The sequence below is a fragment of the Phoxinus phoxinus genome (assembly GCF_949152265.1).
Source record: "Phoxinus phoxinus genome assembly, chromosome: 24".
Lineage (NCBI taxonomy): Eukaryota > Metazoa > Chordata > Actinopteri > Cypriniformes > Leuciscidae > Phoxinus > Phoxinus phoxinus.
In genome coordinates, this window is record NC_136899.1 from 10,505,332 (window position 1) to 10,522,746 (window position 17,415).

General features: G+C 38.3%; 1 protein-coding gene across 6 annotated transcripts in view; it reads left to right on the top strand.

Annotated features, from left to right (window-relative positions):
- The window catches only part of ctnnd2a (catenin (cadherin-associated protein), delta 2a), a 259,552-nt gene that overhangs the window by 169,276 nt on the left and 72,861 nt on the right, over positions 1-17,415 (top strand). For all 6 annotated transcript variants that reach the window (XM_079601833.1, XM_079601834.1, XM_079601836.1 and 3 more), the window contains one exon: positions 15,290-15,422. In XM_079601833.1, coding sequence (XP_079457959.1) covers positions 15,290-15,422 — 133 coding nt within the window. The remainder of the gene's footprint in view (positions 1-15,289; positions 15,423-17,415) is intronic.

The window sequence follows — 17,415 nt, forward strand, 5'->3', positions numbered from 1 at the left end:
TGTGAATCAAGCCAGAAGGCTGTCCCGACTCCACTTCGGGGTATTACACTCAAACACTATCTTGCAGACACCCGTTAATTCACGCTCATCACTTCAATAACAGCATTTGAGGGCAAAATCACTCCGAACTGAAGAGCCGAAAAAGCCCTGACGTTTTATTCAGAAAGTCACTCAGACCTTTTCCAAGTATACTTTTCCTGGTATTTTCGTACTGCAAAATATCTAAACATCCATAGAGCAAGATACATTTACTTGAAAGGCAAAATTACAACTATTATTAAAGTTACAACAATTATAATGAGACTTATTTTCAGGGAATTATTTATTTTTTCTGATTTACTCAAATTGGCTTTTTTTTTTACATTAGGAATAGTTCACCTAATAATGTCCGAAATTTTCTCACCCTCATGGTTTTGTATGTCGAGATAAACCGTTTTTAAACATTGATAATAATAAGTAAATGTATTTGAGCAGCAAATCAGCGTATTAGAATGATTACTGAAGCATCATGTGAGACTGAAGACTCGAATAATGATGCTGGAAATTCAGCTTTGCAATCAAAGAAGTATATGGAAATAGAAAACAATTATTTTAAAATTGTAATATTTCACAATATTACTGTTTCCCTGCATTTTTGATCCAATAAATTTAGCCTTGGTGAGCATTAGAGACTTCTCTCGAAAACGTTTCTTTTGTTTGTTTCTGTAGTGGCATACGATCTGTACAGGTGAACAAGGAGAACATGGGAAACAGCTTGCGTTGCATATCACAAGTTGCCATGTGCACACCTTCAGAACCTTCAATAATAATCATAAGCATACACGCACCACTGTTTACATCATAGTAATGTGACGCCATTGACGCATACACAATATAGCCGTCTGGTTATCGCTCTTAGGTAAATTGCGTACCCATTAAAATTCGTCACACTGCAATGAAGAGGATTTGCTGTGGCAAATGTATGCATGCATATCAAATATAACCTTTAGCTAGCTTAAGGGAAGGGAATACAGTAGCTTCTCCCTGGGACTGTGCTCACGCGGTCTAATCCCCCTCTAACTATATTTGAACAAGCCTGTGTTTCTGCAGCACTCGATACACAGGACTGCCTGCATCTTGCGGCATGTTGTTAATGCACTGGCTCCAGCTAGCTATTAAATCCCACTTGCTTTGATCATATTTTTGGTACTGTTTGGCTGCTAAATACCTGTATGTCTTTTCCCCTTGTGATTATATTTTTGGGCTTCAGTTCTCTTTATCATCGTTTGAGCATCATAGCGGTTGTATCTGAGGTCTGTGTTTGTCAGTGTGGAATCAGTCAGGTCAGGACGCTGTCTGAAACCAGGAGATTTGAGATGGTAGACAGACAGTGTGGTAGTGACAGCCGTCCATATGGTCCTCTGGCAGCTCGTCTCATCAGAGACACCGCTGTTATTGAGCAAATCCCAAAGCACAGGGCTACAAGAGGGGAATGCATCTGTCTCTGTGTAAACAATGCTTGAATAATTACAGAATACTGACAGTCACTCACACATACACGCACACAGGGCAAGGAATCAACTTACTTGTATGCTGCTATAATATGCAAATAATATGCCCTCCTTTAGACTATAGAGATTCAGGTGTTAATGTTAAGGTGCAGCTTGTGAAATGAAGAACATTTAAGTCATTAAAAGATCATTCGAAGCTGTCAGGCACAACAGGGCATCAATGTATATTGCACTGACTGAAATATGTAAGACCTTTTCATTTGACCATGTGTCAACATTACCAAATACATCGAACGACATTGAGTAAAGCATGAAACTGGATAAACTCAGCATGCAAATATCTGTAATCTACTCAAAATGTAAAACTAAACTACTGTAAAGCTGCGTTTAAAGGGTACTAGTTAGCTGCACTAGCTATATGAACAAATTAAGGCTTTTTTACATTTTCAACTTAAAATGCTGCTGTTAAAGCATGAAAAAAGATCTGCAAAGTTACAAAGTACAGTATATACATATATTTGGTGCTGCAACAATGCAAGATATGAGAAAAATATAATGTTTTTTGAACATCAAGCATGAAAACCCAAAAGGGCAGAAAATGGCATCTTTGATTATTTATACAGCAGCTGAGCTAATTTTTTTAAGTTAGTAGCATTTTTGCTTCTAACTTACAATTATTGTTACTTTTGTTGGTATAAGTGCCAGTAGAGGTCTAAATCTTCTCTTTTTTTGTGTGCCGAACAACAAGCATCCCTTTTCCTCTGGTTCCTCCTCATCTCCAGCACTTCCAGACCTCAAACTGCACATTAGATACAGCTCACAAGTACAGCACGTGTCTGTCATATATCATACATCAAATACTGGTTAGTCAGTCACAGGGAATGAAAACTACACTGGACGCAGCTCAAGCTAAAAGTAAGGGCATGGATTCCCAGAGGCTGAGATATCGCATTCTCTGAGCCTTTGGACTGATGTCTGTTCTTTCTCTTTTCTTCCTGTATGCGTCGGGTTGTCAAATTATTTAGGCCATACCCAACTAGTCATAACTCCATCTGGGCCGCTGAGGATTGTGTCATCAACACTCGGGCAGATGTTTTGATCCATTTAACAGTTCACGTTTTGTATAATCTTTTAAAGTCTTTTTCCTTGGTTCATCACCATAATGAAATTGCCACATTTACTATTGGACACATTAGCTAAATTTGTAATCTGAAAGTTTGATATCCTAACCACAAGATTTTGACTTTTAACCGTTTACCTGATGGTTTTAAAATGCTGGTGTAAGTTTGTTTGTTTGCTATGGCCTTTACTTCCTCTGCCTGTCTCTGAAAATAGATTGAATTCTAAATGGATCAAGGCAGTAAAAATTTAATATGGCGTTTTTTGCAGTGTCTCCAGAAGCATTACCTATTTGCTGTCCACTTTACTGAATAGCAGAGCAAAACGTGGCTGCTGTTGAAAGAGCATTACTCACTGATGTACAGGAAATATCTTTGGGTATTCCCTGTTTGGCCATGCTTTTTTCAGTAGGAGGTGTTGAAATACTTTTTGCCACAGTTGATTTTCCTGGTTTTGTGTATGTGTTCTGGGTTTTTTCCCCCCTTCATTTTGTTAGTTGGAGTCTCTATGATTGGGATTAATGATAATATATTGGGGGGTCATTATATTGGGGATTGGTATGATATTGCTTATTGGCATATATTAGTGATTTTATTTTTTTTATGTACCGGATCTCTATTGGTCAATATTGAGCATTTAATTGTTCACACAATGCACACAATAAGTGTATGGCTTATTTTAATACCTCATTTTGGTCACATAAATTGACCTTCTGTCTTTAGAAACATACTACAAAAACAGGACAAAAATTGGGAGAAATGTTTGTTCTGTTCGGCATTTTTAAAAATTGTCCTCAAAATATTTCTATGAGTTTACAAAGTAGGCTTTGATTGCTAAACAATTCACAGTTGCATTCTACGATAAAACAGTGCAAGGTTAAAGTTGCGCTAACCCCATTTCAAACTGACTAGTGTGAAACAATGCCTTTACTGAGGGGTTAAAACTAAAGAGACATTTAACCAAGGGTTAAGCGTAGTGTGCAAAGCTCTTATGTTGATTTGGAAAGTTTTGCAGGCTGATCGTGTTAGACATCAGCGAAAACTTATGAAAAATGTTTAAACCTTGGTTTATCTTTGTTTGAAGAGGTGGAATCATGAATTAAACATCTTCCCATCCCTCTCTTACTCACACGTTCTCTGTGTTTGTCATCCACCTTTTGTCTCAGTGTTTATTCAAAGCAAACAGTGAAAAAAAAATCCTCACAGATCTCCCAGCACATGCATTGATGGATCACTCACTTTGAGAGGCAGCATTCGTCTTTTTCTTTCACACTTTCCCCAGCATCTGGAAGCATCTCCGTCCGTGGAACAATTATTCATTGGGTAGCGTCGATCTCATGCAGTTTTGTATCAGCACAGCTGTGGAAACATTTTCATTGAAAATTTCAATAGCCATAAAGGGTTTTCCTTCAAATTCCTGACCAATCCCACCATTAAGAGCCCTAATCTGTATTTTTATCACAGCGGGGAGTTTTTCGTTACTTCGCTTATGTTACAGTGAACTATTCGTTCTGGTTTTTACTGTGGCAGCACAATTGAAGACTGCACTTTGCATGATAAGAAAGGTAAAGAGAGAGAGAGAGAAGTTTTAGCTGACAGCCACATATCACGACTGTTTACCCGATATCACCTGTTTCCTTGCGGGTAATGAGACGTGTATGGAAGCTTGTTTCCATCACAGAATATTATTCTTTTTAAAGATAATTGCAACTTAAGTTTACATCAAGCAAAAAAAAATGTTGTCCTGTTTCCTCCACGAAATTGAACAAAAATAAAAAAAAAGTAATTACTTTATCAGAGTTCTGACTCTTTTTTTTCTTTTTCAATTGCGCATTTATATCTCACAAACTGGATGTTGTTTTTTTTCATCTTCTCAGAATTGCAAATATATCTTGCAATTTTGAAGGGGGAAAAATCTCAGAATTTCAATAAATTGTGAATCTGAATTGTGATTTTTCAATGTGCAATTCTGAGAAGAAAAATCTGAATTGTGAGATATAACCAGAATTATAAGAATTGTGAGATATAACCAGCAAGATAAAAAGTATCTTCCAGAGACGTGAGCTGTTGTGGAACCATGGAGTCAGATCCAAACTTGCCGAAACGCAAAGCAATAGGAGATATGCATAATGTTTATATACTCACGCTCTGATAGGATGTACAGTATTGGTCTAGGAGGCCTTCTGCCCTTCATTAACCCAGCTTTCTTTGCTTCAAACATGGCCGTGCAGTTTATCTGAGGCTGTAGTAAGCATGGAGCCAGATGCTGCAGCGAGATTCGCGGAGATGGTTTCTGACGTGCTTTCTGGCAGATTTGAGATCTTGCACAATATGCCTGGAGGAAGGTGAGGCTTTATCCGCGCACAGTGCTAAAGTGTGTTTTTAGGGGTTTTATACATAGAAAAGACCCGAAATAGCACCATAGGACATTAAGTCTTTTCCATCTAATTGGGATGCAGGTCCCATGGGAGCCGGTCATGTTGTAATAGAGATTTATTGAATGGGATTATTTTCAGCTCTGCTTACCTTTGGATGCATGCTGGGACAAATAGATGGCATATCAGATTTAAGCCACCTTTAGATCTCGCGGAAGCTACAAAATCCATTCACACAGACCGAATATTAGCAAGGATCCATAGATCTCGCGGAAGCTACAAAATCCATTCACACAGACCGAATATTAGCAAGGATCCATTGTGGAAATGGTCGTTTATAGACTTCATCTGATATCTTGCTGAGAACATGCTAACTTTCTTGTTCCGTAAGATCTGTTTAGAGGAAAGTGTTTGTACTGTATATATTTAGGCATGGATTAATGGTCATCTGACACATGACGATATCGACAAAGCAGAGTGGCAAATTGTACGTGTATTGACGTGTATCGTAGTAAAAATTATTTAGAATAATATTTCAAATTTTATAGGAATACTTAAATAATTTTACAGGTAACTTTGATATAAAAATAGTCACAAATATTAAAAAATAATTTCAACAGAATTTCATTTAACAAACTTTCAAAAAGGATCTTTATAAATATGAATGATTAGCGAATAAGTAGTAGAGGCGTATCCCATCATTTATGAATGTGTCTATGTATATGTTACAATAATTAGTTGAACCTGTCCTGTACCACCTATTCAGATATCAACTCCCACGCTCATCAGTGTAAATCCATTTTTAATTGGATACTCTCTGTAATGAGCACTATGTCACTGGGCTAACGACGTCCACTCATCACCTCTGTACTGTATGTGTTTTCACGTTGTCACTTAATGTTTTCCCTGTATAAATAGGCTTTGCTTCATATCTACTGACCGCCCACACCATGTCTCCACTGGTGCACACATTCCTGTCCCTCTTTCCTTTCCTCTTTAATTGACATGTATGTCCTTGGATGTAGCCTGACCTTAGAGCCTCTGAGGGAAGAGTACCAAGGACAACTGTCATCTTTCATCACATGAGTCAGAGAGAATCATACCCGGACGCAACTTTGAGCGTTAAGGATCATCCTAACAAACCCATTCACCATGGAGGCAATCTTTAGAGATTCAGGAAATGGCGTTCCTCTGTCACTTACTCTGTGATATGATCATTTTCATCAGTATTGTGGAGCCGCGGCTGATGGAGTAGATCTGACGCTCCAAAGACCCCAGAGATCGTCCATCCCAGGCTTTCAGAAACATTCATTTAATGTTTCATGCCAGATGCAACCTGACCTCTAGATGCGTATCCTCAGATGTACCTCTCTTTAAAGTTGTCCTGTCGAGGCGAGAGAGGCACTCATGTATCCATTGCTCTGTCATGACGTCATTCAGTAATGCAGCATCTTCTCAACACAATCTGCTTATAGTTCATCAAGGTAATGAGCAGGCACACACTTTTCACATTTTCAGCTGTACTTAAGAATGTTTGCAGAATGTGGTTGGTATTTGAATATGGAAATATGCATTCAATATCAGGCAAAAATGTGGACACACTTGACTGATAGAATGTTTCTCATGATCTTAGAGACATTTTCATCTAAAAGTTACCACTAAAATAATTAAGTATATAGAATAATATACACTATCATTCAAAAGTTTGTGATTATTACGATTTTTTTTTTTTTATCAAATAGATGCCGCTTGATGAGCACAAAAAAATCTTACAGACCCCAATCTTTTAAATTGTAGTTTAAAATATACCTGTATATGAAACATATAAATTAAACTATCTATTTATTTGTATTTATTAGTTGTGCAGAGTAAAGCCGTCGACCCTTGCCCAGCATGAAGCTCCTTCAATACTGTTGCCCAGAGATGTAATATAAACAGAGTGTGGCTTTTTTTAAGCAATTGTTTTGATTTGTTTAAAATTTTTTGGTCACTACAATATTCCCATACCTACATTTTTGGTAATTTCATAGCTTCTATGGCTTTACTATTATTCTGAATTGTGGAAAATAATAATAATAAAGAAAGAGCAGGTGTGTCCAAAACTTTTACTGTATATAAATATAACATGTTGATTTTAATCAAATGTCCCACCCTGAATATTCAATGAGTAAACGTGCGAGGAAGGTTGAGTTGATGTTTGTGAATCATAGGCATTGGAATTCTGTGGGAATCTGTTGCATTTCCTGATGGAATTCTGCGGTACGATGCCTAGTAATGAGCATCGGCAGTTCTGAAATGCCGAACTTGTTCCTTCGCTTAAACTATCTCGCCTTTTAAAGCAAACCTAGGACTCATTGTGCGGTGTGTCATCTCCTTTTGATGTGATGTCACATTAGTAATAATTGTGTGACAAAGTATAACGACTTCTTGACGGGCCTTCGTTCTGCTCGCCTTTGCGCAGCCTAATTATTTCAGGTTTGATGATGTGAAGTGGAGTTCAGACCTGTTCTGTCAACGTATTTGTTACCGGTTACAGTCGAGTGAGCAAAGACACACAGGTCTTTAGAGACTACAACTTCAGCTTCCATCAGCAGTCATCCAGGCAGGGATTTATTAAAGTCATGTCACCTGGGTAACAGCTCTTAGTATGCAACGTGGCATAGCACCCGGCTTAATTAAATTACTGACTAGAAGTTTGACTCTTTAATTGTGTCACTATCTTCCTGATTAGAATAGGAGGATTGTTGGGGCCTTCTAGGTTAAATCAAGATCATAGTGTAATGAACTTGACATAGTTTTGCTGCCAAGAAGCAGGAATGCTGATGAATAGGGAGGGGATATTTTTTTAAGGTTTGTTTATTCATTTAGAAGTAGCTGGTGAGGTCAGTATAATTATTATAATGATGTAAACTGGTAATTAAATGGTGATTATTCTGAAGAATATGGACATATTATTGACTCTGAAAAGCTTTATTGAGGTGAATGTAACTTTAAAGAGATAGTTCACCCAAAAATTCTGTCATTAATTACTCCCACTCATGTCGTTCTAAACCCTTTAGCCTTTCGTTCATCTTCATAAAACAAATGAAGATATTTTTGATGAAATCTGAAAGCTTTTTGTCTCTCCATTCACAGCTACGCAACTGACACTTTGACGCTTCAAAAAGTTCATAAAGAGATCGTAAAATTAAACCATATGAATTGCGCGGATAAGTCCACATTTTCTAAAGAGACTCGATTGCTTTATATGACGAACAGATTGAATATAGCATGTGAATATATAAGCATGTTGGCTTGACGTGCAAGAAGCTCAAACGTGCTGCGTAATACACGAGAATGAACCTCATTGGTTCTTGCAGAAGCTCAAACGTGCTGCGTAATACACGAGAATGAACCTCATTGGTTCTTGTAGAAGCTCAAACGTGCTGCGTAATACACGAGAATGAACCTCACTGGTTCTTGCAGAAGCTCAAACGTGCTGCGTAACACGAGAATGAACCTCACTGGTTCTTGCAGAAGCTCAAACGTGCTGCGTAACACGAGAATGAACCTCACTGGTTCTTGCAGAAGCTCAAACGTGCTGCGTAACACGAGAATGAACCTCACTGGTTCTTGCAGAAGCTCAAACGTGCTGCATAACACGAGAATGAACCTTATTGGTTCTTGTTGAAGCTCAAACGTGCTGCGTAACACAAGAATGAACCTCATTGGTTCTTGTAGAAGCTCAAACGTGCTGCGTAATACACGAGAATGAACCTCATTGGTTCTTGTAGAAGCTCAAACTTGCTGCGTAACACGAGAATGAACCTCATTGGTTCTTGCAGAAGCTCAAACATGCTGCGTAATACAAGAATGAACCTCATTGGTTCTTGCAGAAGCTCAAACATGCTGTGTAACACAAGAATGAACCGAATTGGTTCTTGTAGAAGCTCAAACGTGCTGCGTAACACAAGAATGAACCTCATTGGTTCTTGTAGAAGCTCAAACGTGCTGCGTAACACAAGAATGAATCTCATTGGTTCTTGCAGAAGCTCAAATGTGCTGCGTAACACAAGAATTAACCTCATTGGTTCTTGTAGAAGCTCAAACGTGCTGCGTAACACAAGAATGAACCTCATTGGTTCTTGTAGAAGCTCAAACTTGCTGCGTAACACGAGAATGAACCTCATTGGTTCTTGCAGAAGCTCAAACATGCTGCGTAATACAAGAATGAACCTCATTGGTTCTTGCAGAAGCTCAAACATGCTGCGTAACACAAGAATGAATCTCATTGGTTCTTGCAGAAGCTCAAATGTGCTGCGTAACACAAGAATGAACCTCATTGGTTCTTGCAGAAGCTCAAACGTGCTGCGTAATACAAGAGAATGAACCTCATTGGTTCTTGTATAAGCTCAAACGTGCTGCGTAATACAAGAGAATGAACCTCATTGGTTCTTGTATAAGCTCAAACGTGCTGCGTAATACAAGAGAATGAACCTCATTGGTTCTTGCAGAAGCTCAAACGTGCTGCGTAATACACGAGAATGAACCTCAATGGTTCTTGCAGAATATGTAAATAAAAGCGTAAATTCATGCTCTTCATCATATACAGTAAAGCGATCATGTCTCTTCACTCAAATGTTAGACTAAACCGCTCAATGCATATGGATTAGTTTTATGATCTCTTTATGAACTTTTTGAAGCCTCAAAGTGTCAGTTGCGTAGCGTTCTCTGGAGGGACAGAAAGCTCTCAGATTTCATCAAAAATATGTTAATTTGTGTTCCATTTCGGTAAGTTCAAATGCATTTTTCAACAATACCTTCTGATGTTCACCCATGTTTATTTCTTACTGTAACTAGTAGAAAAGAGGAGATGAGACGTGCACTTGAACTGAGGTGGCTACAGTGGCCTGGCTCTCCGTATTAAAGAGCGCCAAAACAACGGTTATTGTTTGAATTTCATAATAAAATCGACAATTTTAAAGTTTAGACTTTGCTTGGTGTAAAAGTAACAAAGCACAAAGTTTTGTTCATGTATCAACAGAAAACAGACAATAAGATTTTTGATTTAAGAAACCATATTACCGATTAAAATCAAGAAATTACTATTGTCAATCCAGAGCTGTCCACACAACTGACATGATTAACTGTTGTAGCTTATCCATGTTGTGCGCATGAAATAGACGCTCAACACAGTCCAAACATGCCGTCGGAGAAGTGCTGAATTAATTAAATAATTTCGGTCACTGATTTTGGCCCTTCAAAACCATTTCGGCCCGAAAAACAGAAAATAGCTGCTTCGGCCAGAAATTTCCGGCAGCCGAAATATGGGAGCATCCCTTATATACAGCCCTCACAGCCTTCTGTCTTTCTCTGAGAGCTGAAAATATGTCACATCCATGTATTAGCAACCTTTTTTTTCAGCACCATTAACCAGCATGACCGTCTCTCTCATTCCTGTACCATCCTTTCTGTGGTGCCACTGTGATGGAGTCTGGTGGCTCTCTAAGGAACTCTGCCCTGTTAATTGCCTCATTTAAAATCAAATTCCACCCCTCGCTCTTGAGAATAAATTTGATCATTACCCAGGAGATTTTTTCCTATTTCAGAGGGCATCAATGGATCACTATTTCGTTTCTTTGGCTTCCACAAGCTTATCAATAAATCAGGCCTTCTGTGGAATGTAGCTGGACTCTTACCCTATTAAAAACTCATTGAAGGAGACTTAAGTGTGTCTCAGCAATGATGCCTGATTATTTAGTATGGTGTTCTGCTGCTATCCAACTCATCCACATCCACATTTCTGTATTGTTGGATACACTTGAGTTTAAGATTTAATTGATGGTGGTCTTGATTATAAATAGATTTGACGAGACGGCTAAAAAAGTTTGCACTGAAAAAAGTAGCAGTTGTTAGGATATATCAGTAAAATTGCGAAAAATCGAAAACGGGTATTTTATCTGTAATAATATTTCACAGTTTTACTATATGTACAGTATTATTAATGAAAATTAATGTAGACTTGGTGACCGTAAGTCTTCTTTCAAAAACATTACAAATCTTACAGACTCCAAACTTTTTAACAGTAGTGCATCTAAAATGTTATTAAATGTTTCCATCATATATTATGCACATACTGTATATTCCTACTGAATAAACAGTGTATCCACTTCAAGTGAGCATTGTTTTATGCACATTTTGGAATTTTTTATTCATTGTGTAAAATGTGCCTAAAATTATATGGATGGAAACCCAGCTATTGTTACCTTTTGGATCACGCCCACAAATATATGCAGTACTCACACATTAATTTGCACACAGGCACACACATCTATTGAAGAGATTCATATAAGTCTGTAGGACACAGTGGATTAGAAAAGTGAAATCGTGAATGTCATGGTCTGCGAGGGTGAAATTAGAGTAGAGCAGTGCATGACTTGTGTAGTGTAGGTGGAAATCGCCTCACTACCCTGAACTAGAGTCTCTATTGACACTGTAAACAAATGTATGTGTACGCTGTACCTCTTCCTCTAAAATCATCCGTATGACCAATGAAACCCTTTGAATTCTCGCAGGAGACTTCATTACGTTTCATTTAATGTCTCTGTGCCAGTTATTTACTGCTCCTTTGCCTTTTGGGGCTGTAGTTGTAAGACAATCAGTCGGGGGTATTGATTGAAGTGGGATAAATCAGCTTTGTCAATGAACTCCGAGACTGACCGCAAACTGGCGTGGGATTAAATTGGCTTTATTCACTATGGCAGCTTTAAGTACTTGTATTAATGGCTTTAAATGCATGATGATGTTGCCGGGTGCCTGTTATTTTACTTAATGGCCATTAAAGGAATCACAGGGACAGTTTCACTTTACAGCACCTCTCACTTACACGGCCATGGTGATTATGTCTGAGAGTCCATTATTAACATCTGCTAAAAATAATCCTCTGGCCAGGGAAGGCTGCAGGCCGTTGGACGGAGGCCATGACAACACCTGTCCGCTCGCATTAGCCACTGCCCATTGCCTTGCCAGCAGTCGTCTTGGGTGGACCCATCATTCCCCGGATTTGCTGTGTGGAGGAGGCATCACACTATCCTGAAGTCCAGCAGCTGTGAGCTGGAACTGCGATGTAGCGATACAGATAGTTTGAACACAAAAAGAGAGGATAGATGTTTACACAGCATTGCTTTGCAGGCATCTCGTGTTTTCTCTCACTCTTTAATATAAATATAATCATAATCAAATATAATCGGTGTTGCAGGTTCATGTCCCTGTTCTTTGAGATGAAACTGTATCTTGAATTTCGACGCCTTTTGAATTGGTATCAATTATTTTCGTAATTAACTCACATTTTATAAATGGTTTACAGTTACTTTTGTAAATTGTGTCGGCTTATTCGATGAATTAAAATGTAATTTCACAATCTCATTTAAACCGATTTATTGCATTATTCTTATTATATTACCCTTTGGGTTTTTTATAATGAACTGAAGTCTTTTGGTATGCATGTAAACGCTCAATCTAAATGAATGATTGTGATGTAAACTGATTTATGACGCATATGAAAATCTGGAACATGTAGCCATGGTGACTGTTGTGCATGTGTGTGTGTTGTCTGCACATGATCATGTCTCTATGATCATGCGTTGTGCTACTTCTGATCTTTCCTCTCTTTTAAACGCACTGAAATGCACATACACGCATATAAAACTTCTTTCTTCTGCCCCAGTTCTGTCATGCTCCCTGTGAAGTTCCTGCACATCGATGGGGGAAAAGAAAAAGAAACTGTTCTGATGGTGTCACTGTCAACTGGCCCCATTTTACAGCGTTTAGCACAGCGCCTATGAAGCCTCCCCACTTTATACGCACATGACTGGCGTTTCATTTGAACCGAGAGTCCCTGCTAAGTTTTAATTAATCAAAAAAGCACAATGCTTATCTTATCAGCTGATCGTTTTCATTTTGATTACGGGCTGGCGAGTGGGAAGACTGATCGTCAGGAGGAACGGGCCCCTGAGTGCAGGCAGGCTGATGCTTATCGCTCTGTTTGCAGAGCCAGGAGAGACCATCTGCCTTCAAGCACTGCCTGGCCCTCAGGTTAAGGGCTTCAGACACCAGCAACCCTCCGAATCCCTCCTGCGCCTCTTCTTATCTCTATCAAATCCAATCTCACTCAGATAAAAGGCATTTGTTTAAGGCCTTTATTTATCAAAGGCTGCCACGCTCTGTGATGGACTCTGAGATGGAAAATATTTAGCTGTAATTCTTCACAAAAACAAAGAATTGGCCATGGCAGGTGTGCATTTGTTTGTGTTACCAAGGTACTAGTGGAATACTTTTACACCTTTTGAGGAAAATGGTATTACTTATTCTTGGCTGTCTAAAACGTAACCCCACAATGCTAGGGTCTTGTCTGTGGTTGCTTGGGTCTTGTCTGTGGTTGCCAGGCCGTGGCTGTGTTTGGTGGTTGCTAATTTTTCCAACCAAGTCTTTATTTTTATCCTACTGTAAGTCAGGTATTTTGTATACGGAGTGTCTATTTACACTAAATGCAAATAGCCTGCCTCTGTTGGCAGAGGCCATTTACACTAACTCCACACACTGACGTCTGGTTGGTCCATATAAAATGATGGAAGATGCAGCATTATCAACAGTAGCAATAGTGTAGGGTGTTAGGCACGTGGCAGGAAGTTTTGACGCAAATCGACCCGAGTTCGAATCCTCCTTTTGCCGAACTCGCTCTACTCACTTTTCCCATCACATATCTGATCGGAAAAGCGTTTATTTTCTACACAAATGAAGAAAATGTCTGAAAAGTGGAAATAAAGTGTCTAGCGTGTGTTTAATAAAGTGTTTATCGGTTAGGTGATATGCATGGTGGGCTTTATTGTCCCAAGTTAGCATCCATTTAATAATTTGAATAAATATAATGATTTACACTCTGTTATTATTGCATTCCGTTTAATGTGCAACACCGAGGTGCTAATAGTATCTGCCACTATTTATAAGTATAAATGGCATCTAACTACTACACTTATTGCAAAGAAAATAGTGCTATTTTACATTTTTCACTTAATGTAAAAAAACGTATCGCTAAGACAATGCTGCTATTTTCACTTAATGTAAATAGAATCTATTGCTATTTGCACCTGGTGCAAATAGTCCCTATCTTTTTTATACTGTACATGTACATTTTGTAGGTTCACTCCTGGGCCAAAAAAAATGGGCCCAGCCCAAAATGGCTAAACACTGAGCTTTTAATTGTCTTAACCACACGTTTTTGGTCAGGAAATTAGCTAAATTTAAGCAAATGCACTACTTAAACCATTACTGTCTCAGAAAAACATCAAACTCAGAATAAGGTTTTTGGCAGTATATGGGAAGTTGTATGTGGAGTGATGAATCACAATGAACCACTAGTTGCATGGTGTTGTTCCAGAGCGGCGTCTTTGAAAATCTGCTAATAAATATAATAATAAATGCATCTCTACCACAGTGAAGCATGAGTGTCATTGTGTGGGAGCCTTTTTAGATGCTGGTATTGGTGAGCTACTTCACTGTGAAGAGTCATTTAATGCTTTGGAGTGCAGGAGAATTTTGTAGAATGACTTGCTTTTCACAAATGAAAAGTTGTTATCTAAAGAGGTTATTTTTCAACAAGACAGGAGCTTTGCCCAAATTGCAAAGACAACCAAGAAGTGGCTTGAGAAGAAGTCCATCATGCTTATGTTTTGGCCTGGTCAGAGTCCAGATTTGAACCCTAGAGTGAAAATTTGGTCTCACATTAAACTCAAACGAACTGGGAGACATATTTCAACTACTCATGAACTCTTTGAAGCCATTAACATTGAGTAAAAAAATAAAATAAAATTCACTGAACTTCAACAAAGAATTAAAAATTGTATTGGTGCTTTATGATACTGGCTGCTATGGCGTAAGAGAAGAATTACTGCAGCATGGTTCTGAAGATCATCAAAAAAAAACTCAAGAGTACAACCAATCTTTCTGTCAAACTTCCTCAACGTCAGTGGAAATGATCAAATCTAGTAGTTCTCACCCAGAGAAACACTCTTACACACACAGGCATTCACAATTGTAAACTCCTACAACCTCTCGGAGCCCACCGTTTCAGAGCAATAACACAATAATGGAGAACATTTTTCCTGTAACAGTTTCTGGAAAGACATTTATTTCACTTTAACTTCCGTGCGTAAGAGATGCTCACGGTAATTGTGCAAGTCTGGCAGCCGCCAACGTATAAGTCCTATTTCACCACCTACTGTACAACAGAAGTGTGAAACTCACTTTCCTACTCTCTCTTTTTCCGTAGGGAGTTCGGTTGGCGAGATCCCGAGTTACCTGAAGTCATTCAGATGTTGCAGCACCAGTTTCCCTCAGTTCAATCCAATGCAGCGGCATATTTGCAACACCTATGTTTTGGAGACAACAAGATTAAAGCTGAGGTAAATATAACTTTATATCACTGGTCTAAGCTCTACTGATCTGTATTGTACATGTATCTGCTTACCAAGACACAATTTTAGATGATGCAGAGCCAAATATGTTCAGAAAATATTTTGTGTAAAAGGGTTGAAAGTGTCTGCAGTGGGATCTGAATGTTTGACTTTTCCATATCTCTGGCACAGATTTAGTGGATATTAACAATGCACATTATCTTGGGAAAACTCTTTTGGAATACCTACCAAAAGATTTTTATTGACAGGTGTTGTTGCGTGAAATTAATTATTGTACATACCGTTGACACATAATTCTCCCCTTTATTGAAATTTGATGCCAGGTCTCGAATGGTAGATCCCCCAGCAGTAAGTTTTCCGAATTATAAAGAGCGCCTTGGATTGCACCAGTAATTAAGCACTAATAGCACAGCCAAACAATACACGGAGAGCTGCGTATTGACAGCCATTCTCCACACAGCAGCTCTATAATTGTATCCCAGAGGCTTAAGAGAGGCTTGGAGGACGAGGAAATTAAATTTGGAGAATAAATCTGCGGAAGCAAAACAGCAACAGAGGGAGAGACGAGCTAGCCGACAAACTTTTAAATGATATTTAATGAAAAAAAAAAAACAGTGAGACCCAAATTAGTTTATCTAGCGATGAGTTCCACTTCAAACCTGCATTTTTCCTTCATCTGAAAAATGTCTTATTTATTAAGAAAAGACACTGAATGAATCCCTCTGCTTTCTTTGATCTGCCCGTTCATCAATTTCACCATACACCGAAATGAACTTGTTTCATGTTGTTCTCATAAAGTATTTGGAGCAATGTTCAATCATAGCTTGATTGATTAGATTTGGTCCTATAATATTCGGCTGCTCTGTGGTGTGCTATTTTTTTCTTGGAAATAAACTAAAAGATTGCCATATAATTTCCTTTGGTTGTTCTCAACTGTTTTTTTGGTTACAACTGATTATAATGTGCGTTTTAAAATGCAGCACTTTCCAATTATCTTCCCAAATTTGTAATCACAATGATGTATCAATCTTTTGTCAACAAAAGAGAAGCTTTAAGATCTACATGCATTTTTCCTACCAAATAAAAGCTGTGTAGTTTAATGTTTGAAATGAAAATGTCATGAAACAGTACAGTAGTATTTTTGCCACAGTAATATATTTCTTTGATTTCATTTTATCATTTAAATGATGATTAAATAAAAATATAATAACATCCTGGTTGAAGACACGACCTGTCCATGTTGGCATCTGCCTAATTTAGTAATGAATTTACATAAAAATATTGCAGAATTTGATTAGATGCACATCCATTGACTGAACTAGAATGCTGGCAGTGAACTAAGATGTTTCTCGTTGCTTTTAAATGTGTATAAGTCTATTTGTTTTGTATTTCATTATGTATTCAGCATTTATTTCTTCCCTCCAGTTCATGACCCAATCAGAACCACTGCAGCCCACTTTTGGGTAATGAACCACTGATCTGCTCCATCCCACGGTCATCCTATCAGAGGTCTCTAAAAAGGTCAAACATTCATCGCTCGTGGACTTAACACATCCAATACATTATGCTACTCATAGTATTATGCAACAAGCATGCGTTGGTGCAGTACATTTTACATTTGTAAACTCTTCATATACAGAGCTTTTCTACAATGGGATTACATTCTCAGTTAGGTGCAGTTTCGTTTTTAAGAGTTTGACCCTGATATCTGCTTCAGTAAAGGTCCAAACCCAGGCATATATTTTTCTAATTCAGTCTGGAGTGGGACTGGACCATAGACTGTAAAAAAATAGGACTGGGCATCCAGTGCATGCGTGCGTGCGTGTGTGGTTGCTTGGTAAAGTAGCACAGTTAATTATATGTGACAGTACAATAGCAGATGGTGCCGAAGCCCTGAACAACTTATTTCACCCCTGCCATTCTTTTTCATTCTTTTTCAACATGTACATACATAAACACTTTCACATTATGGAGCGGGTAG